The sequence below is a fragment of the Seriola dumerili genome, unplaced genomic scaffold, assembly GCF_002260705.1.
Source record: "Seriola dumerili isolate Sdu_G_001 unplaced genomic scaffold, Sdu_1.0 BDQW01000066.1, whole genome shotgun sequence".
In the NCBI taxonomy this organism is placed as follows: Eukaryota; Metazoa; Chordata; class Actinopteri; order Carangiformes; family Carangidae; genus Seriola; species Seriola dumerili.
In genome coordinates this window covers 1,898,001-1,922,113 of record NW_019174321.1, presented here as the reverse complement: position 1 = coordinate 1,922,113, position 24,113 = coordinate 1,898,001, and the positions used below count along the sequence as shown (strand labels likewise).

The 24,113-nt window shown below is 43.0% G+C and overlaps 1 protein-coding gene across 1 annotated transcript in view; it reads left to right on the top strand.

Annotated features, from left to right (window-relative positions):
• Nucleotides 1–24,113, top strand: part of rnf123 (ring finger protein 123) — a 123,157-nt gene that overhangs the window by 24,861 nt on the left and 74,183 nt on the right. Inside the window, exons 26-36 of the mRNA XM_022742188.1 lie at nt 708–815; nt 926–1,103; nt 1,530–1,604; nt 1,799–1,886; nt 3,120–3,207; nt 3,653–3,737; nt 6,702–6,841; nt 8,902–8,958; nt 9,384–9,515; nt 9,944–10,019; nt 11,600–11,684. Coding sequence (XP_022597909.1) covers nt 708–815; nt 926–1,103; nt 1,530–1,604; nt 1,799–1,886; nt 3,120–3,207; nt 3,653–3,737; nt 6,702–6,841; nt 8,902–8,958; nt 9,384–9,515; nt 9,944–10,019; nt 11,600–11,684 — 1,112 coding nt within the window. The remainder of the gene's footprint in view (nt 1–707; nt 816–925; nt 1,104–1,529; nt 1,605–1,798; nt 1,887–3,119; nt 3,208–3,652; nt 3,738–6,701; nt 6,842–8,901; nt 8,959–9,383; nt 9,516–9,943; nt 10,020–11,599; nt 11,685–24,113) is intronic.

Genomic DNA, 24,113 nt, shown 5'->3' with positions numbered 1-24,113 from the left:
CAGACTGCCAAAACTGTGTCTGTCCCGCCGCACTGAAAGACCACACACAGGTTTCGATTCAGTAGACCGGAAGAAAAGCAGCGTCACCAGGAGCTGAAATGATTTGTCTGATGTAACGTTTGTTTTCAAGTATTCCTGTGCAGGGAGGAGGGAGGGAACATCTATACAAACGTGTGCTGCATCAGATTTATCACCACACACTGACCACGGCATCATACCTCATCTCTTATTGTCACCTGTTCTTACCTAGCTAATGTTACGTTTGTCTTTCCCTTTGTCTCACTTCCCTCATCCTTGACTAGAACTTGATTTGGGTAGTTCTCTTCTGCTTTTCCCTGCCTCCTTATCTGTAAGACCTTGGTTTCCCCAGCTATGGAGGATAGTAGCGGCTCCATCTGGACACTATTTTGTAGCCCCACACTAACAATCCAACACTAAAAAGAAGAAAGCTCCTGCACAAACATGTTATTTCCCACACAGCTTTACCTTTCTGTTTCCCTCAGTAACCTGCTTTTCTTCACAGCAGCTGCAGTCCGGTGTGATACGCAAACACACACAAGTACACAGCTTAACGCCACTACCTCTCCGTTAGTGTCTCGGCCCTGGTGGGAGCCGGGCACAGGTGTCCTGTTAAACTGAAAAATTGCACCCTGACAGTAATTTGTGACAGGCTGAGTAAACATCTTTCTGCATGTTGTTTCCCGCAGAGACCCGACATCCTGGAGGAGCTCCAGAAAAGCCAGAAGGTGTTTGCAGAGAAGCTGAACCACCTCAGCAGGAGACTGGCCTGGATCAACGCCACCATCTACTCCAAGGTGATCCAGCTTCCTGATCCAGTGTTTTGGTGTTTGCCTCGTTGATTCCTGTCATTTCTAAAGTGTTCAGTGATTTATCTCACTCTCCCCATCTGTGTGTGTCCGTACAGGAGAAGATGTTGGATGTGTACTGGCTGCTGTGCGTTTGTATTCGCACCATTGAACACGCCGACAACACCGGCTCCTTGTTCGCCTTCGCTCCAGAGTTCTACCTCAATGTCGCCATGAATGCATACAGCGCCCTTAAGAACTACTTCAGCCCCGCAAACAGCATGGAGGAACTGCCAGGTAATGGCGCCATGTTACATTCATTAAATCTGTCACACGTTAGAATCAGTGTTTGATTTTATGATTCTGCTCTTTTAAAGCTACAGGAAGTGTGATGTAAAATCATGTTTCTGTATGAAGGAACTAATGTCAGTCACACATCAGAGGCAAAGCTTAAAAGCAGCGTCTGAACCAGGAAGTAAAGACAAGAAAACAGCAGAGCAGCGGTTTACAGCAGCTGCTACAGATTCATGAAGCACACTCTCGCACCGATGTGTCCAGCGTCGTCATCACTTGTGTGTCGCAGACAGTGTGTCGTGTCAGGTCTTCAGTGTGCGCTGAAGTGAAGTCCAGGTTGACGCTGATGTTTGCTGTCAGCTGAAGATCAGAGTGATGAATGTGTTTTCTCTTCGTAAGCAGAACTTCTTTTTTTTTTTATCCCTTCAGGCTACGAAGAAACATTGACTCAACTAGCTGCTATCCTTGCTAAGCACTTTGCAGATCCACGCATAGTTGGAACAGGTAAAACACACACACGCTGTACACACACACATTTGGGGTGACTTTTTGCAAAGTGCTCTACAGATAATAATTCTTTTATTATTATTATTTATCAGAGCGTCTTTAAATGCATCTCTGGAATCTGTCCTGTATCTGATGGTTTAAGTGTTTAATGGGTCTAAGTGTTGTGGCTTTCTCTGCTGTCTTCCTCACAGATATCAAAGACTCTCTAATGCAGGCACTGGCCAGCTACGTCTGCTACCCACAATCCCTCAGGGCGGTGGAGAGGATCCCCGAGGAACAGTGAGCGTCTTTATTTGCTTTTCTTCTGTCTTAATTAAAACCACTGATGTTAATAATTTCAGATCAGTCTCAAAGGTTTTATATCGGCCGCTGCTTTAGGAACTTGGAATCTGGTTTTAGGTGAAAATCAGAGACACTGAGACTCTGCAGGTTAATGAATGAATCGAGAACAGATTTACTCAGAATATGGTGCAACACAAATGCGCACTGTGACTTCTCAATATATTTATGGCTGCAGTCTGCATGTGTTTAACTCCTGATTTACTACGACAGCAGTTCATTACTCTGAGAGTGACGGAGAGCTCAGCAGGCACAGTTCAGTGCTGGGATTTTATAAAATCAATGATAATATAGTGATACTGACTCCACACCATCCACCTCAACCTCAGTTCAGTGTCACATGAGGAAAAAAATAAATAAATAACTGAAGTGAAAAATCATCAGGATCCTCAGTGACTCCTCATCAGATATGGAAACTATTCTCCACCTGTGTCACGTCCACCCGACACACACCTGTACAATCGGACAGATGGTTTGGTCTAATTCTGCCTCCTGTTCGTCTCACACTTGCATCAGTTCACATCAGTTATCTTTCTCAGCAACACGATTAAAGTTATTAGACTCTGTGTTGACGAGATATGTGAGACCAGATGTCTCAGAAAATGAACAGATGTTGCATTTTAATGCTGCCACCTCCTCTCCGAACTTTTCTAAAACCCTCACGTGCCTGACTCACGCTCACTGTTCACCTCGGTACCCGATCTTCTTGCACTTTGTCTTATTGAATAGATTTAGTCCTTAGTACTTACTCCAATGTCTCCTACTGCACTGAAGCTCAGTTGTAAGTGGCTTTGGATAAAAGTGTTTGCTAAATGAGTAAATATAACTCTCTCCACTGAAGGTGTTTTATATTATATGAGGATATGAAAAAAAATCTGTGTTAAAATCTGTGAGAAAATAAGAAAAATAAAAAAATAAATAAAAGCTAATAAAACTAACAAATTAGGAAAATGTATAAACGGTGGTGAAACTGACATAAAGAAAACAACCTGTTATTTTCTTTGAGACTTTTTTTTGGTCAGTTTCCACACATCATGAATCCAAGAAACCAAATGTAGTGTTACATGTTCCTGTTCACCGGAGCACAGGCTGTTCTTTGATGATGTAGCTGCAGGAAACAGGAACTCAGGTGCAGGTGTAAAATCCCAGCTCTGATCTATGCTGTGATTTCAGACGTGTCGCCATGATGAGGAATCTGCTGGCTCCATATGAACAGAGACCCTGGGCTCAGACCAACTGGATCCTGGTCAGACTCTGGAGGGTGAGCGCGCACACACACACACACACACACACACACACACACACACACACACACACACACACACACACACACACACTAACCAGCATCAGCAATCTAAATACTACTGGTTTAACTGGGTTAACTTTACCCTGTGACTGTGGGAGGGGCTCTGGGTAAAGGGGGCCCAAACTTTAGCAGGCAACTGTATCAGTGTGTCAGTGTGTGTGTGTCGGCTGATGAGTCCATCACACAGTTTGTCACCTGAGACACTGACAAGTTGATTCTGACGCTCAGTCTGTATCTGGGTCACGATGAAAAAACTAAACCTGTTTATATTTAAATATCTGATAACTCCCCCACATACCGACACCAGCAGTCCAGTGTGGGTCAGTGTGGGTCAGGTTATAACGGTGTTTGGTGTGTGTGTCTCTAACAGACGTCTGAGCTCTGTGCTCCTGTTTTTCAGGGCTGTGGTTTTGGCTACAGATACACTCGCCTGCCTCATCTCCTGAAGACCAAACCTGAGGACGCCAACCTGCCCAGTCTGCAGAGTAGGTGCTCTCTGTCTCTCTCTGTCTCTCTCTCTCTCTCGCTCTCTCTCTCTCTCTCTCTCTTTCTCTCTCTCTTTCATGTGTTTCTTGGCTGCCATGTTTTGCCCCCTGGCTGTTTCTTCTCTCTCCCTCTCTCTCTCTCTGTCCCTCTCTCTCTCTATCTCTCTCTCTCTCTGTCTCTCTCCCTTTCTTCTCTCTCCCTCTCTCTCTGTCCCTCTCTCTCTCTCTCTGTCCCTCTCTCTCTCTGTCTCTCTCCCTTTCTTCTCTCTCCCTCTCTCTCTGTCCCTCTCTCTCTCTCTCTGTCCCTCTCTCTCTCTCTCTCTCTCTCTCTCTCTCCCTCTCTCTCTCTCTCCCTCTCTCTCTCTCTCTCTCTCTCTCTCTCTCTCTCTCGCTCTCTCTCTCTCTCTCTCTGTCGCCCCCCCCCCCATCGCCCATGTGTTTCTTGGCAGCCATGTTTTGCTCCCTGGCTGTTTCCTCTCTGTGTCGTCCTGTCTGTGGGCAGCAGGGAGGCTCAGCTGTCTGTCAGTGTGAACGTGAATGAGTGTGTGTTGAACTGTGTTAGCTCTGTGGTGGACCAGTCGACAGTCCAGGGTGTCTGCAGACTTGTGCGTTTTGTGTTGCTGGGATCATTTCCAGTCGTTCAGTAGAATTAAATTGAAACGACTGAATCAATAATCTTGTTTGTTTTCTTTGTCTCACTCTCTCATGCTGTTCGTCTGTTTCTGACTCTGTTTGTCCCTCGTGTTTTCTTCCTTCTGTTCATCCCCGTCCCTTTTTTTTCTTTTGTTTTTTTGTCTTAGAGAGAAACAACTTTATTCTAAATTTTTTTTGAGAGTGTTCCTGGTTCAGATCAGAGTCCTGGTTTTTCCTTCATGAATTTCCATAAATAAATTGAGGCCACGGCTGCATGTCGACAGCAGCTTTATTTTTACTACATCACTGTTTGATTTACGGCTTTAATCATCGGTTTGTGTGTGTCCGTTGTGTGTCCGTGTGTGTGTGTGTGTGTTGTGTGTGTGTGTGTGTGTGTGTGTGTGTGTGTGTGTGTGTGTGTGTGTGTGTGTGTGTGTGTGTGTGTGTGTGTGTGTGTGTGTCCGTTGTGTGTGTCAGCTCACATGAGAAGGTTTTAAAAGACGTGAACGACATTTCTTCTCAAGATGTGAGTGTTGTTGAAAGTTGTAATGGACGCTTTTATACAGACGGAGACCAGCAGTTTATTTTAGGAAGCAGGAGGGAGATGGAGACACACACACACACACACACACACACACACACACACACGCACACACGCACACACACGCACACACACACAATGCTAACTTCCATTAGTCCCTGGTGTTTTCTGACCATTATTATATTAGAATGACGTAAAACCACACCTGGTATAATCCATAAAATGTATCAAGTTCTTTCAGTGACTACAGTTCATTAGTTATGTTCGTTATTGAGTTGTAAACATTAAGCCATACAAATATATACCCACATCAACCTGCAACAAACGTCACACTGCACAGCTGTATCATCAAATAATAAACAATATAAATGGACGTCATCTTCAGTTTCACCTTAATCACATAACAAACAGCCACTTTTCTTCATAGAGACATTAATGTATTATTATTACAGTGTCTGTGTTGTAAGCACAGAGGTAATATGGATACTGAGCCCCTCCCCCAGCATGATGTCATGTTCCTTTGATAATTGAATGTAGTGTTAAGCATTTTTCTGCCGTGTCTTTGTCCTATTTGGATCAAAGCTCTTCCTGCTCCTGTTTCTTTTTTTCCTCTTCGTTGTGATTTTCTGCTTCTTCTTCTCTCCTGCATGATAACTGACTGTCATCTGTGTGCCTTCTCATCTGCATGCCTTTCAGGAGATCTGTCCATTGCTAGTTTCCAAAGTAAGTTATTCATTCCACCACTCCCATCTTTGTTCAGCGCTCGCTGCTGTCATTTATTTTTGCTGTGACCGTTTTGTTAGCGGTGTTGAGTGCACACCCCCACCTGTCCCACGCTCCTCAGTCTGATGAAGTAGAACCTGTAGAGAGCAGTTTTTCAGGACCCCACTTTCCCAGGAGAAATTCAACACAGTGCATGTGATTATGTGACTTCCCATTATCAGCAGAAATTGTGATTGTTTTGTTTTGTGTGCCGTGGCCCTTTAGCTCTCATCCATATCCCCCTCCCTCTGGGTTCAGTGGGTAATGAGTAATGATTTATTATGGTTAGTTGGTGGAACGACATACACAGACATGCACTGTAATAAAACCAGCCCCTTTTACACAGCCTGGTCCATGCAGGAATGTTGGGCCCTTTATTCTTCCCTGACGTTCAGAATAAAACGTACGAACATAGATTTGGGGGAACGTTGTTGTTATGTATTTATTGGCAGTTATAGATTTCCCTGTATATAAAGGAGTTCAAAGCAGCTCCACCTGGAGAAGCTACAACAGTAAAATGCTGCTGAAGCAGAGGAGGAGTTATTGAACACTTGACTCCACAGAGCTCCCATCATGTCTCTCAGAGGAGGGAGGAGCTCTGCAGAGCTTCCCCTCATCTTTTCCACACGCTTCTGTTTGTCCTCACCCTCCTCATCCTCCTCTCCTCTGTGTGTTTACATCTGCGTTGTCCTCCCTGCTGTGTCCTCCTGTGTACTCTCATGTAATCCCTCTCCTATACTCTCTCCTCTCTCTCTAGTTTTCCTCTGACTTCTGACTCACCTGTTGGTTCTTCTGTTGTTTTAACAGACTGACACGAGCGATTGTCTCCTCAGTTATATTGTATTTACCTGCTTCGTCCCCGCCCCTGCGTCCTCTCCTCTGATTAGACTTTGAACCCAGAACCCAGTCCCTCTTTTGGTGTGAGGGTAAAACGAGACCTGCTGCTCCTCTGAGAAATGATGGACATGCTGTTAAAATAAAAGCTTCTGCTCTCTGTTGACCCGTTTCCTCTCATCTGATTGGTTTAGAGCCGTGTCCGTCGCTTCTGCTGCAGAGACACATGGCGCAGCTGCTGAGTATGGACAAAGACATGGCCGCCTCGTTCCTCAACAGTGTCCTGAACCAGCTCAACTGGGCCTTCTCCGAGTTCATTGGCATGATCCAGGAGGTAAGACAAAGCATACCATGTTACTGCATAGATAAACACACATTACAGTGTATATGAGCCCATGTTTACTGTCTTAGGAAACATTGGGGTCAGTTTGTAACAAAGGAGCCATTGGTGGGAAAGGGGGGCCAAATACATTAATACATTAATATCAGATTGAAGAGATTTCATCACAGTTTGTAAAATATCTAGACTCATGCAGAAAAGAAAACCAGTTTGAAAAAGGTGTGATTCATGTCTGTCTCCACTGTTGAATGGTCAGTGGGAGAGAAATGTGTGAAATTAAAAGAGTCACTGATGTATCATTGCTCTCCTTTAACATTGTCAGACATTAATTCACATTGTCTTTTTATATATTTTCAGGAAAGTTGCTTATACTTTGCTCTAAGTCGGGTGGAAACGGGACTACAGTTTTCCACCTATCCACATGTGGATATGGTTTCCATAAAAGTTTCAGCAGTATTTCCATCACTTGGCTTCACAGATACTTCAGAGTGATTGGAAATAGCAGCATTATCAACTGACTCAGAGGTGGTGTTAAAGAGGTTAAAGGCCCATTCAGTGGTTTTTCATGTTTAAGCCAAATAACCTCCATCTGCTTACACTGTCAGTCATTTACCAAAACATTCAGCCATGTTTCAGCTTTTGTAATACTTTCCTGTTGTCAGACCTTCACCTCAGCACCTGCATGCAGCACCACGCTGCCATTTTGATATGATTTAATGTGAAGTAGGTTTAATGAAAACTAGCGTTTTTGATTACGATGCATTAACCGTGGTGAGAAAGTTTCATGTCTCAGTGAGTTCGTTTTGATTTCGCACTAAAATGAGCTGAAACCATCGAACCTCGTTAGAAACTGACATCAACACTTCCATACGTCGGGAGATGTTTGTCAGGAATGTGACTCATGTAACAGCAGTCCAGGTTTTCTGGGCTGAATCCAGTGGAGTGATCCTTTAAAGACAACTTGACTAGTTGGTAGAGTCAGATGCAGGATGAAGCCCACATGTAAAAACAGAGTAAGGCGTGCTCTTTGTTTCCCTCTAATAAGATTATTTTGGCTTTTGGATAAATCCTCAGTAAGACTCTGAATCATCAAACCTCACAGCACTTAGTTTTCTAATTGATCACATTCCTGTGGGAATATCTGTTATATGCAGCACAGCAGCATTAGTTGTTGTTTCCTCAGAGACACACTGGGTTTCACTTCACACATAAACTGCTCAGAGAGCAGCTCTGCGTTTAGCATTAGCTTCTCTTTGCTGTTATTTTAGCCATGTTAGTGAGATGTTAATGTCTGTGAGTTGGTCCTCCTCTTTGGTCCAGACCGAAATGTCTCAACAGCTGTTGGATGGATTGTGATGAAATGTGGTTCAGACGTTCATGTTGAACTATAATAACTGCTGATCCTCTGACTTTTCCTCGAACGCCATCATCAGGTTTAATTTGTCCAATACTTTGGTTTATGACAAGATAGCTGCAGAACTTCTGGCATTCCCATCAGCTGCAGCCGTGTTTACTGCTAATTAGCAAATGTTAGCATGCTAACAAGCAAAACTAAGCTGCTAAGATTGGTCAACACTGTTGTTGCTAAACATTAGCATGTTAGAAAGGTCTATAAAACACTATTGTAGTTGAAAGTGTTGTTATTGCTGCTGAGCGGATGTATTATTGTGCATCACGTTCATATTACGACAGAATAAACACGAGTCGCTGCGGTTGTCTGGAAGTTTGACTGTCTGCAGGATTTGTTGTTCATCAAAGTGACCAATAAAGTTTTCTTGCTCCAGCTGTAATTATTCAACAGAAAGCTGCTTCACTCTGTCAGTCAGTGGACAGAGATAAGGGTTTTAGAAGTCTGACTTTAAGCTGCGTGTCACAGTAGATTTACTTGGTGACTTCAGTAAAGACTTGTCTGAATTTCATGCAGGTGAAATTGGGAAAGTCAACAGAAATATTAAAGTTCGAGTTTTAAAATTCAGCTTTTTCAAATCCTTGATGATTTAAAGGTGTGTTGACTGTAATGATGTCCCTCCTTCCTCTCTCTCTCTCTCTGTCAGATCCAGCAGGCAGCAGAGCGTCCAGAGAGGAACTTTGTGGACACTCGTCAGCTGAAGGTAACAGAAATGTATTAAATCTAAATCCGGTTTTGAATCTTTTATTCTGTTTGTCCAAGTGAATTCATGAGTCAATGGTGTCGAGCTGCAAGTCGTTTGTGTTTTTGTCAAGTTGCGTCTAAAGTGATCAGATTCATGGCTCTAGCCCAAGCAATGTGACTCGAGTTCACATGTGTGGCATCAGCTACATGATAGAAAATAACGTTTGTCTGTTTCCATGGAGTCTTTGCATCATTATTCTCATTAAAAGAAAAGTAGGAAGCAAAATAAAAATCCTTTCACTTACTGTTAATGTATCAACCCTGCTGGCTTAATCTGCTGCTCTCACTCTCAGATCAGTGTGTGTCATAGGTTCGTATTCAGGGTTACCTACTTCATGCCGAGTCACCTGGTGTGTTGATTGAACATGTAAAACCCTGTTCCAGGTGTGCGCGACCTGCTTCGACCTGTCAGTCAGCCTGCTGCGTGTGCTGGAGATGACCGTCACTCTGGTCCCTGAGATCTTCCTGGACTGGTCCCGCCCCTCCGCAGAGCTGCTCCTCAGACGACTGGCTCAGGTGATCCACGCCAGGAGACGCATACGTCACAGTGTGACGGGTGTAGTGGGTTCGCTCACGGATTTCTCTTGTTTACGTGGGGTTACTCTGGGTTAAAGGCAGTTCATGCTAGAAAAGAAGCTGTTCGAACAACCAGTCGTTCAACCACATCTGAAGCTCCACATGAACTCTGAAAGGATGGTTCACATTTTCAGATTTCTGGTACATTTTCAAATTAACAGCTTTTATTCTGAAGTTTGTTATTTTGAACTTTCACTTGAGTCCAACGTCTTAGTTTAAGAAGTTTGATGAATACGAGCCCTGAATGGATGGAGAAGAAGGAGTGTGTGTGTGTGTGTGTGCGTGTGTGTGTGTGTGTGTGTGTGTCAGGAGTTGGTTGCTTTTATTGCTGAAAAACATATTAATACTTGATGTCTCTTCCTCTGCAGCTGTTGAACCAGGTGTTAAACAGAGTAACAGCAGAGAAGAACTTGTTTGATCGTGTTGTCAACTTAAGACTGCCAGGTACACACACACACACACACGTGCACACGCACATGCACACACGCACATGCACACATATTTGAAGTTTAATTTTGTGAAGCCATTTTCCATTAACACTTAATTTCACAGAGAGTTTCTTTAACAAAGCATAATTTGGCCCATATTACAGGAAACAGATGAAGTTCTCTAAACTATTTGAGGTTAAGTAGTTCACATTTTTGCATTTTCAGTTCAGCACTAACTAAAATACTCTCTGGTTACACTATCAATAAACTGGAATGAACTAATTAGGCTTATAATTATTGCAAAATTCTGAATCTCTTTTCACAAGATTTCCTCTGAATTTACAGGTATATATCAGTTCATTTCTAGTAAATTATTAGAAACCGTGGCAACGTTTTAATATCGACATCCAGTATGAAAGTGGAGGTATTAGGAATATGGTCACACACTAACTTAGCAAGCAATTGGATAAACATGTGAATCCATTCAGTGGAGCAGGAACTTATTCTGTTGATGGACTAATAGGAACGGTGATGGCTCCGCTGAAGTTGAGCTGCTCTGGCTCTATTTGGGAGGTGTTGGTTTACTGAAGCGTGTAAAAAAGTCATTTCTGTCAGCAGCAGGAAACTGAGTGAGACTCTGAGCAGGACGAGAGATTAATAACTGTTAGATTTCTCATGAAGCCTGGTGGTGAAAGATGATGGAGTAGAGAATTAAGAGGAGGAAATATCCTGAATTATCTTGTGTCCCTCATTCCCGACAGTGACATGATCATTTACACAATGACTTTGGTTGTTAGAGATGTTTAGGATAAAACTTCAGATGTGAATCTTTTCTGTTAGTGTCCTTTTAACTTTAACAGGTAGCTGAGGTCAGCATAAACACCTGAAACAGTGGGGGACAGCTAGTTTAGCTTGGCATAAAGACTGGAAAAAGGGGGAAACGGCTATTGTAGTTTAGCATAAACAGTGGGAACAGGGGGAAACAGCTAGTGTAGCTTAGCATAAAGACCTTTTGCTGGGGAAACGGCTATCTTAGCTTAGCATAAAGACCTGAAAAAAGGGGAATTAGCTAGTCTACTTCTGTCCACAGGTTTAAAAAAAAAAACATACACCTCCCAGCTCCTCTGAAGTTCACGGACATTTTGGGAGCTTTCACTTTCAGTTTTTACAGATTTTTTGTTTTTAATTTGTTGTTTAGATAATATGATAAAACTGGGGGATTTGTTTACCAGCTCTGTCACCATCTGATGGATTTTGTTTTGTACACAACTAGACTCTGTGTCAAGTGATGTCACTGTGTCTCATCAGTCAAAATGTTAATGCTGTTGGAGTTATAAACACACAGGTTTGTAAAAAAAACCTGAATTTTCATTTTACTGACTCATTACAGGGATTCATTTATTGAAGTGCGAAAATCGAAACAGTAAAACTCAGTAGTTTGTCTCACATTTCAACATATCAGGCAACCGGACATTAAAGTGACTGGCAGGAATAGCATCTTTAAAGGTTGCAGCAGTCACGGTGAGAGCGCTGGTGTCATCGGTGCAGTTTCGATGAACCTTTCTGTCAATATTAAAACTAATGTTTGTGTTTCAGGGCTGGAAAGTGTTGACCACTACCCCATCCTGGTTGCTGTTACAGGGATCCTGGTTCGAATCCTGGTGGATGGAGACAGACAGGGGTGAGTCCGAGCTGGCTTTTTTTCTTACCCATAATGCACCTGAGCCAGGTTGTTTTTGTTGTTTTGGGTGTTATCTGGACCTTTTCTATTTAAAGAATGGCACCAGTTTCAGACTCTGACTTCTGTTCGCTGCGTGTCAAACTGTTCACTTGTGCTTTTAATCCACTGAATCGTGAATTATAAAACATAACTGGCAGTTAGTCTGACTGGTTCTAATTAAGGTTGCTGTCTGATGAATAGGAAAGAAAGCTGTGTGTGTGTGTGTGTGTGTGTGTGTGTGTGTGTGTGTGTTGTTGGCCGCCCGTTTAGCTCTGCACTTCAGCTTGACTCTGCTAAAGCTGCTCTCTGAATGATGGTCTTTGGATCTTGGATGGATCTTTGAAGATAATCTTTACACAGCTCTAGTGTGTGTTTGCTGTACGCTGTCTGGTTGTTGCACAGAGCCTGCAAAGAGTGAACAGAGCCGCTTAAAGTCACAATAAGGCTGCTTCTGTTAAAAATCTGATCATTCCCAAAGCTGAACTATTTTCTGATGTATATCCAGGGTGTAAAATATTTTGTATATTTGTTTACAGAACATGAGGCAACATGGGGGTGTCTGGGTTTTTCTTGCTTTTTTTTTCTTCTCTTTTTAAAGTGTCTGAGTTGTTGCGCTAGAGGATTTTATCTTTTAAAATACATACACAAGAATAACAATAGTAATATTTTTCTATATGATAAGACAAAACTTAATTAACGATGTACAAAATCAATTTGTGGAAACGGAAGATAAGAATTGCAACTCCCATGTGAATCAAATTGTTTTTCCCTCATTGCACAGCCTGGATGTGCGCTGTAAAATTGTTATTGCATTATTAATATTCAAAACAAACAAACACAGAGTATGGCACCATTTTCTAGTTGTTTTTATAGAGAAAAGATCAAAACAATGTGACCAGATTCTGAAGCTTTGCTGTTCTTTACATTGGAAACTTTTAATCAAGTGAATTCAGCCTGTAGGATTTACCAGACATCAGAATAGTGAATGAAACCGATGTAAAAGGTTTTACTTCACTCTCTGCCGCTCTGTAGAAACGAGGATTTCTTTGCAGATGTGTGAGGAGTCAGCAGTCTCTCTGAAAATGTACTAATTAGGGAAACAGATCTCCGGCCCTGTGCATCATCCGTGACTGTCACAGAGCCGCTGCTCTGGGCTTTTCATCAACATTTGATTGAGCTTTAATTAACACAGCCGCTTCTCCAGTGACACGGCTGCGAAGGCGAATCCAAACTCATTACCTCTCAATAAAGCTCAGGCCCAACGACACAGTTGAGGGTCTGCTGACGGTTTGGGGTTCAGCATGAAATGGTGGAGGGAAGAAATCAGCTGTGCTTAATTGTGTTTAGGGAAAATGTCCCTTCAGGCCACCCGTACTTTACAGTGTGTACTCTGAGTGTGTGCTGCATTATGTGGATTAAAGTGTCCTGATGTGGCTGAAGGGTGTTTGTCTCCGTGGTTAACTGGATAATTGGGTTTCATCCAAACACGGAGAAGTTCTAATCTCTGTAGAATAACATTTTATCCTCATTTCACTGCTTCAGCAGCAGAAAAGAGATGTTCTGGTTTCCCTCCTGTTTCTGCAGGCAGACTCGCTCAAACAGTAAATTCTCAGACAATGGTTGGAGACTTTATTTACCTCAGGCGCATTAAGAGCCAGGCCTTTATTTCTAATTTCCCCTGTTCCTCACTTTATGCAAACTCGGTAAATCAACGATTTCCACAGCACCAACTCATCAGTACTGCAGAGTCATGTAGAACTCACTGCTCTGCTCAGACATCATGTTTCTTTATCCTCATTAATTCCAGACATTTCTTCTCCTGATTGATCTTAAACAAAACTCAACACTTCCTCATGTTTTTTCACAATAAAGGCTTGCATGTATAAAGAAGGATGGAAAACTTTTAATGTGAAAACTATGGAGGAAGTGTTGTCCTGAGCAGAATAAGCCCCAAAACAAAGGTCAGGTTCTCTCTCATGCTTTTTGAATTTGAATAATGTAAAAAAATTATGGTCTGATACGTGGTTTTAAGATTTTTTAATCTTCTGAATATCGATGTCAGTATCGTGTGCTGTCGGCTGAATCCAAAATATGCCGGTTTATAAAAACACAGATGAAACCAGATCTCACTAAAAGTGACACTCTCCCGTCTCCGGTCAGGATTTTCCTCGCTCATATTCACACTCTCTCACTCTCACAAGCGCATCATGAGGCCACGGTGGAGCATATCACAGGGTGTTGATGGGCTGCAGTGTGGAGGAAATTCAATTAGCAGACGATAAAAGCTGCAGCTGGTGCCAAAGTAAAGCAACGACTGACAGGAAACGCCGGCTGAGACTGAATCTCTTCGCTCGGCTCCGACTCATCTGGTCTCACACTGAAGCTGTGAGTTACATCTACGTCTGCAGGCTGCATGATTCTCTGTTAAACAGGAATCATCACTGATTTCAGTGTAATCAGGATTTATACAGTCTATACAGTCTGATTTCATAATGCTCGGAGGCTTTAATGACCGGGATGTTTTCAGTTTGTTGTCTTAACACGCTCACTTGTCAGTTTGTTGGGAACAACAGCTCAAACTAAGTCAGTCAGATAATAGATCGTCCTTCATGAAGGTGCTGATGTTCAGTTTCTGTGGGTTCGTTTTTGGAGGCTGTAGTTTGTGCCGCATTTTATTGAGAGTTGTGTCTGTTATTAAGCTTACCCTCAGTTATGTAAATGGGGTGGACAAAATAATAGAAACACTTGTTAGTATAATGTAATATAGTTCAAAAGTAACACAAACCACAGCCTCCAAACTGATCATGAAGTTGAATCAGCACCTCTAAAAATGTTTGAACATTTTATTTTCTGCAGAAGTAGGAAGAAGTAAAAGAGGGAGAGCTTCTAAAGAACAAACCTGTTGGTCACGGTCAACATCTGTTAGGACAGGCATTCAACATGTTACACATATTAGCAGTGACTTGACTGGGACCGTACATGTATAATGTAGTTTCAGTCAGACACTGAACCAGGATCAAATCTATCACTGCTCATAAACACTGTCGTCACGTAGCTGCTGAGCCGCAGATAAAATCAATATCTCATAATCAGGACATTGTCTGACAGGATGAAGATAAATCCAGGTTAATGACAAGTCTGTGTGCACATACAATATTTACAATACAATATTTTTTTCCCCTCTCGACCCGATCAACAGGATTCCCGATACGGACAGCATTTTATGAAGTGTTTGTTGTGTTTACAGTTACAGTTTAATCAGCTGTTAGTGGGTCTGTTTGTTGTTTCCATCAGCCGCTCTGCTCCCGTTATCACGTATCATTAGCCGACACATCTCTTAGCATTCACCCGTCGTTCTGTGGCCACGGAAGCAGGAAATTGATTGATTGTCTCTCCGTGTTCCTGCTGGTTCATGTGTGTGGCTCAGCAGTTTATAATTCTCCTCCTTATCTCTCATAAAAGCCCTTTCAGTCAGGCTCATCCTGGATGTCCCAGTGAAGTCACAGAGTCACAGATTAATGAATGTGACAGGTCACAGCCTGTGTTTTATCAGCAGCATCGTACAGCCACTGTACTGGGAAATAGATTTATATAATCTGGAGTGTAGTCAGCTGGATTCTTTTGTTATAATGGAGGATGGATGTTGTGTATGAGTGCACCTTTACTGGCACAGAGCACAAATCCATCTGTACATACACAGTTGTGTTATCAGAAGTTAAGAGGGAGAAACGAGCGATGCCTTTCATGAAACTTTTACACAGACGGTCACTTCTGGAAACTTAATTTTGGATTATTAATGAGTGATGGATTATATCACCCTGTTACCAATCTTTTCATTTTTATTTTGAACTGTGAAGCACTGTGTAAAGGCTGTTTTCAATGTGAGCTCTATGAATTAATCACTGATTATTGTTCTGATGTTTGATAACGATGACGCAACAGTCGTTGAAATCGTCGTTCTTCGTGGCCTCTCTACATCCTATCTGTCTAACTGTGAGGCCTGTGCACGCTCCGCAATGACTGAGAACGCACATGCAGCTTTATGAATCTGTTTAGTTCTGTTTTAGTCGTAGATGAGAGTTTTATGGATCTGGTCCATGTGGATGTGAGGGTTGAGGTACACATCTCACCTGTTTGCTCTCAGGAAACGGGTTGTGATTCTGCAGGTTGTGGCAGTTCTGTGCTGCTGATGCCGACGGTGTACTGTATGATTGACTGCTCATGTAAAATACTTACCGAATATGCAACTGCAGTCAACATTTCCACCCTGACCAATGAGGCAGTGAAAGTTTCTGCTGTGACACAAAGTGAATTCACTTCAGCGGTTTTCTCAGCAGAAGATTTCCTGAGCTGCTGGTTCACAGCAAATTGTCAGGCAGTAAAAAACACAGCTCAGAACAAAAGAAGGGGGAAGGAGAAGTCTGATTCATGTGTCTTTTTGCATCTGATTCATTTCCATTTGATAACTCTGTCTACAAAACACCGAAACACATGAATTCAGTTCTTGTGAAGCATCAAGGGTGGAAACTGTGTGAGAGGAATGGAGACGTAGAGAGGGCCTGTCTAATATCATAGGCTTAGATAAGACAGGGAGATTAATTATTATCTTAGATTTTAAGCAATAGTTCGACATTTATGGGAAATATGAAACTACAGCCAGCAGCTGGATAGCTTACGCAACACAGCGAGTTGGTTCCACACAAAGTCCCCATCTCCCTTTCCAAACACAACCAAATACAAAGAGTTGTTTGCAGAGCAGTCGGAGTCAGCACGGTCCTGTAATAGCAAAGGGCAGCGGAGGGATTAACCAAAGTCCAGTTCAGTATAAACAAATTCCAGTCAAATCATTCTGGGCGATATCGTATTATTGCAAATTTATTTTGAAACAGCTGACATCCAGCCAAGTCCTGCACAGAGACACAAAGTCTGCCGCCCGAGACTCGCTCCCTTTAGCTTAGCTTAGCTTAGCGTTAAAGAGTGGAAACACAAGCAGCTTGGGACTTGTTGGTCCTGGCTCAGTCACCTGCCAGCTCCTTTTTGTGGAGGAGTGTTACAATCCAGCGCATGAGCCCCTTTCAGAAAAAGTTGAACTGTCCCTTTAAAAGATTGTTGACTAGGTTATAATTGGTCTGTTTGGAGGGAAATATGATGCATGAAGTTTGGGTTTGTTCTTGGGAATTTGGAGAAATACAGGTCGTAGTAAGTACAGACAGTCTGCAGGTGAGACACCTGGTCTGTGTAATGTATTTTGAGAGTCTTGTCATTGTTGTGAGTGAGTGTTGTCAGGTCTAATTAATCCAGTGAGTTCACACATGTGAGGTGTAAAGTTAAACCCAGCTACTTTCCTTCCTTCCTGTGGTCTCACCTCTCCCCTCTGCTTCACCACTGCCTCCTCCTCTAGATGTTTCTGTCATGAACAGACTTTTGCTTTTGTCTTTCATAGGATGAGTGATAATATACTGCAGTGAGCTTCATGTTGGTCCACGTCTTATTTACGTGACTGTGGTGGTAACTTTATTCTCATGTTCTCCTGTCTCCAGGTGTCCTTCAAAGAAATCTCCAGTGTTTACAGTTTTATATGCAATTGACATTTATATTTCAACAAGTTTGATTAATGGTTAATTAATGGTTTAAGTCATTTTATTCTTGACTTGAGACTTGTTGGTCTTGATTTGAGACTTGTTGTATGGGTTTTCCATCAGGAGAACCAAAGACCGTGGTGTTTGTAGTTTTTGTCAGGCCGTCATGGACTAGCTGTTGAACCGATTGACTTGTATAAGCAGCAGTCAGTGTGTACCGTGTTGTGTTCAGTGATGAAGACTTTGTGTTGGTCCTCTCTGACTTTGTCCTGCAGTAACTTTAGTAAGTGGTCCGGGATGGATGGTGTTGGGAGTGTTCAGGGTCGCGGGTCAGTGCAGTGATGGGGCACCACAGAAAGGCTCCCTGCCCATTAATGGACTCAGTGTGACCAGTAACATAATTGTTGAAATGAATAAAAGCATTAATGTCCTCCACAGCAGAGCTGGACGGGCTCCTGTGAGGTGACGGGGAAAAGTCCAGTAAAAGTCCAGACGTTGGCAAAAGTGTTGCTGCACATGATCCACCTGTCTAAACCTATAGCTCACTGATTATGTACGTGCAGGTGAGGTTAACTGCAGTGTAGCTCAGAGAGAGAGCATGTTCAGCAGCAGGAACCTTGCATATCTTATGGTTAGTTAGTTAACTCAGCGTTTGAGGCTTTGCTCTGAGAACAGAACCTGGTGCAGATCAGCGAGTCTTCATGTCTCCAGCTTGGTTATGCTAAGCAGATATCCTGCAGGTTCTCAGTAAACTCTGTCGTCAGTGAGGCTGGAAGTGTGTCTGTCCTCCTCTGCCAGTGAATGACTTCTTCAGCCCACGTGTTTTTCTCATATGTAAATTTGTGCTGTTCTGTTCCACTTTATTTCTCTCAAAGTGAAGTTTCACTAAAGGTCATCTGTGATCTTCAGAAATGTCTCGTCTGTATGATTAAATAATCAGGGTTTCAACTTCTCCTTCTACTTCTCTGTGAGAGTTCCATGTTCAGATTGATACCAGCAGCTGGTTAGCTTAGCTGTTCATTTTTCATATTTTCCAGTCTTTACGCAAACCATACCAGCTGCTGATTAGCTTAGCTGGTTTTCAGTCTTTACGCTAAGCTAACCAAAGCAGCTGCTGGCTGTAGCTCCGTGTTTACTGCACAGACATGAGAGGTGTCGATCTGAGTGTTTCTTTCAGCCAATAAAAACGTCTTTTAACGTCTTTAACCCCAAAGACCATTTGGAAGATCTTTAACTATGCTCACATCTGCCGTGTTAGGTTGAAAACTCATAATTATGTAATTGAAAGTGTTTTTAAAGAACCAAATGATGCTAATGGTGCAGATAGAAAACTGTTGTCTGAAAGTAGCTGTAACAAAGTGCTATGAGAGTCTCTATGACATCGTCCTCCAGTGCAGAGTTTTTCTTTTAAACTACTTGAGGTGGGAGAGTGATAAAAGCATCATACTCTCTCACAGATAACATGGTGAACATTAGTTTAGTGGTCTAATCACTCTGGTTTGCCCCCTCCTCCTCCTGTGATCGAATTCCATCAAGGATTCTTCTTTAGTTTCTCCTGCACCTTATTGCTCCCATTAGTGTCCACACATAATGGTATTTATTGACCAGCGAGTATAGAATCCATCAGCGTCATGTTGATGGTATTAAAACTGTGCTCGTCCTTAAAAAAACTGTGCTTTTATTTTATCCTGCTGACTCCACAGGGAGATATGCAAATACACAAGGACAAAGTGGACACTGTTTCTACAGCAAAGATCATGTGCTGTTCACAGATTCTCTTGATAAATGTCCTCAGGTGATGTCACCTGAGTCAAAGAGGGTCAAGTGTGAAAAGTTGAAACAAACCGGGGGGGTGGGTGAGTGGGTGGAGGTGGAGTTAGGAAGAAGAGAGTTTACCAGAACCTCACTTATTGACCCGTTCCTCATTTCTGCTGCAGGCTCCAGGCTACTTCTAGCATAACACACCCTAATCAACCACCCAACTCTCAGAAGTCAAGGTGCACTGTGGGTAATGTAGACAGCAGGTTTTGACAAAGAGGAATGTCTGGAATAAAAAGACGACATATGCTGCTTCGATTTATTTATTTATTTTTCAACTGTCCATCATGAGTCTGACAGTGTCACAGGAATGTGATGATAAATCTATGGCCTCCTTCTAACCCTGTAGTAACTGACAGATGTGTTGCACACCTGTCTGATTGTTGATAGAAACAAGGGGGAGTTAGAAGCTCTGCAGCGAGCTGAGACAGCAGCTCGCAGAAATGGTGAAACTGAGAAAAAGAGATTACGAACAACAATATTAATTGTCAGTGAACACAAAGTGCAGCCGAGGCTGATGGGAAATTCAATAGAATTTGCAGATACTTGGTCATAAATCAAAGTACTGGATGAAAGACATGTTTGCTGTATATAAGCAGAGTAGGGTGTGAGCAGCAGGGGGGTTGAAGACTCACCATCACGGTGTCGCGTTAGCTTATGTCAGGTGTTAGTAGCTGGTCCAGGCTTAAACAGGTCATTTTACCAGTGCTGTGACATTTATAAATGGTGGACACACTGTGATGTCACACACTGGGCTCTGACTCGCTAACATGACACGCTACAGGTTGTCATGTGTCAGGCTACAAATCACAGACTCGTCCCCCCATCGCAGAAGTAATGTTAGCATGTAACAGAAGAAGCATAGTTATGTTGTGTGCTGCCTGCACAGTTCAACAGCACAGAGCCTCATTCTGGATCATATATTGATAATGTCAACATGTGTGAAAATCCTTACTAACCGAGACTTACAAAAACCCGTTTAGATACAGACCAAGCGTCACTCAGAAGTATTATTAATGTTACTGTGACTCTGCGTGCGTGTTTCTTTCCTCTGAACAGTCATAAGATAACAACATGATATATTTTCCAACCAACGCCGTCATCAGCAGCTCTGCCAGGTGTCCCACACTGAAGCTGTAAACACATGTCAAACTGATCAGCACAGTATTGATCAGAGTCTGACAAACGTTCGCAGCCAGCCGCAGTAACAGAGAGAGCTGTCTGCCATTAAAACAAACGTCTCCTCCTCAGCAGATTCTGTGTAAAAACCATCCACCACCATTTAACCCCAGGTTGTTGTGATGCCAGCAGCTGTGGGTACTGGAAACCTGCTGAAGCAGCTTGTCTTCTGAAACGTTGGTTTGCACGGGATTACCGAATGTGTGAAATGAGTTTTATTCTGAAGCTCTGACGGTCCTCGTGTCTGCGCTGTGAAGAGCCAAACCTGTGCTCTCAGGATGCTTTGTGTGTCTGTGGCGGGATGGGTGGTGAAAACACACCACAAACACTGGCGAATAACTCACGTATCATCAGACATGGGGTGATGAAGTAGCTTAGCATAGTTAGCGCAGCTTTCCCCGCCATGCCCTGCTAGGTCCATTCATCACTTCATTCATTCCTCACATCTCTTTCATCCATCCATGAGGCCATCCGTCCATGACACCCGGTGCTGTCTTTTGTCTTTCTCACCGTGACGAAGGACAGACAGAGACCTTGGATTTTCCTGATTACACCTTTTAGGTTTCAGCATTTTTATGCATTCAGGAAATAAATTAACTCTAAAGTCAAACAAATGGCTTAACAGTAACTATAAATGTATGCATATTAGTTCTGTAGCTCTTGCTGTACCCTGCCTGCAGACAAACATGAGGTCTGTGTGTGTGAATAATACCAATGTACAGTTTTAATGGACAGGATTCAACTTTACTGTGCATTCACAGCAACACTCAAACTCTGACATGCATATAAATTTCCAATTCTGGACTTAATTGTGTGTTTTTCATCTTTGTCTCATACTGTACCACGCTACGACACGCTAATTAATCGAACGGGAGAACGGCCGTCCAGTGAACGGCCTCGAGCTGTGTGCTGAACTCATTTCATGTGCTGATGCAGCTCACATGCAGCCGGTTTCACCAATAGCTTTTGGCCACTCGTGGGTGTTGGAGTGTTTGTGCGTGTCATAAATCAGAGACGCAGCGTTCCAGTTTTGTGGCACTCCAGGGAACCACCACCACAACCAAGTGGATTCCTGGAAGCCTCCATTCACCTGTGCACGCTTGACATTGTGTTTTGGGTGAGGCACAAAGTCATGAAAAATGTTGGTCTCACAGCAAAAGTAGGTGGGACATTTTTGCCCTCCTTTCTTTGGTGCTGTAGGCCAGTCTGTCTGTTTGTGGCTCTTAGCAACAAGTCCATTGCTTCCTAATACATCTTTAAAACACCTCACAAACAAGCTCGTTGGTTCCTACTGAAGACATTAAACACAAGAATTCATTGCTACTGTTTGTTTGGTGTTGTCGGCACAAAATGTGAAGATAGTCATCATGATATGAATGAACCATCTCTGATCCTGATCCTCCCTGAGCCTCAATCTTTGTTTCTGAAGATGTCACTGTAGCTTTGTTCTGTTTATTATGTCTGCCAGACTCAGTGCAAACCAGCTGTGACGTAGCTTCAGTCTCATCACTTCTGCCTTTGTCATCAGAAGAAATAAATATTTACAACTCGAATCTGAAACGGGAAACATCAGAGAAGCCGACAGAGATCAGCGGGGTGGGGTGGGGGGCTCGCCATGAGCCCCCTGTAGGAGATTTATGAAAGGAATGCTGTTGTTGAACAGCTGATAAATGCACAGAACAGAAGATACATCAAGCATCTGTTAAACCTGAATTATGAATGATGTTGGAAAGTGTAAGGTTTTTTTTTAGATTATAACCTCTATTTTAATGTCATTTGATCGGTTCCACAGCATCTGCTGGACCTCATTTGCAACCTGTTTTCGTCTCCAGCTCCTCCATCTCTTCTTCTTTTGCAGTAGATCTACAGTTTTATGAACCTCAGTCTCTCCCTCCTCATCACACTTGAGTTTTGAGAAAAGCAGTGTTTTTTATTTTTGTATTATTTATTCTGCAGAAATCTCACAGTAGCTTCTTCCATCTTCTCTCTTTCTCTCCCATCGCTGTCCCACAGTCCAACACTCTGCTTGTGCGGTGACTCGCTGATTCTTTTTAATGGTGTTATTTGCGGTGGATTTCATCTGTCCATCACCCTCGTGTCTCCCTCTCCTCTCTGTTCACATCAGGACTATTAACAGCCGCCCCCCTCCACTCCTCCACACTGTAGGAAATCAATGGTGCTAATTATTGTCCATTACCTCAGGCTGAAAGACATGAGAAGCAGCTCGCAGCCATCCACAGATTAGATTGGGACCGGGGCTAATTAGCTTAGCAGCTTTGGAGCATGAGAGGCCTGGGCTCTGGGGATGTTGGGTTTTTTTTTTCCACCACATGAACCGGGCCTGCTGTGAGTTTTATTGCTCTGTGCGACCGCTGCTTTCACTGCTAATCTCTCTCAGCTGGGAGGATTGTTTTCCAGTACATAGTGGTGTCCCGCTGGGTAGGGAGGGGATGTGGTTTCAGGAAGTTTTTCCCTCTGTGGTCGGTGACTCTGAGACAAAATGCGCACTATGTAAGAAGTAAATACAGCAGCGTTAGACATCGAATAATTCCCCAATCTGTCACCACGTAACTGAGCATCAATAAAAAAAGACGAAAATGTGGCAATTTCATTCTTTCTCTTTCAGAGGCAAGACGAATCAGAGATTCGGAGAATACAAACAAACACAATACTAGTTCACAAGTAGAGAGGACACCATCAGTAATGTCATTAATAACAAGCCCAGACGCTGTAGTATCAATGATTATTGATTGTATATGATTATTTTACAAATTAAATAATTAACTAGTTCAAAAGTGGCTCAACTACTTTAATTGCTGCTTAGTAAGCCTGAGAGGGACGAGCACATTAGTGATGGTAATGTCAGTCAGTTGGATGGATCGAGATGAAACATAGTTCTGCCTGTAGGACTCCCACTGACAGGAACACATCACTGACCCCCTCCCCCTCGCCCTCCTCACAGCTCACAGTTCTCAGACTCAGCTCACTGTTATCGCCCTCGTCTTTCACCCATGTTGCATCACTGCTGCCTTACATTACCTCATTCATCACCGTCAACATATTTGAATTAATCTGACTCAACGAGAGGCCCCGTCAGAGTTCCTGTCTGCTATGAGACTGTGCTGATTCTTGCAGTGGCGCCACATGTACAGAGGACAGCAGGCGGCGTGTAATGAATTGTAGTAATGGGTACCACCCCTGTCATTGTAACCAGGAGAGAGAGGTGATCCTCCAGGTCACATGTAAACGTCTTGATACTTGATTAGCTGCACACTCTCTCTCTGCAGAGGGAATTATTCTTCTCTGCTCTGCTGACAAAGACAATCTCACACATGCAAACCCTCCTGATTTCCATGGCCTGCTCTTCCCCTGGGGCCTCATTTCGTCCACATTTCCCCTGTATTTAATCTGCACACCAACCGCCTTCATTAAAAGTACAGATACAAAACATCGAGGTCATACACTGTGCTAGAATATAGATTGCACTCAACTCTGACGAGTCAACATATTTACCTGTGTGTACAATGCAAAATGCAAATGGGGATGGGGGGGGGCTGTGTCATATGCTACGGGTGGTCTGGATGGGACAGTCTCGTAAAAACTAATTCAGATAGCCCGGGGTTTATATGTCATATAACTAAGGAACCAATCCCGTCAACTCGTGAGGACGGAGGCGGGCAAAATAAACCCGAAACCCTGTCAGTACAGAGAGTGAGAGTTTGCATTAGCACAACCGCTAACACTGTGTCAGCCACTGCCAGTTACAAGCTAACAAACAACATAAAGATGCTAACTATGCTAAACCGTTCTGATC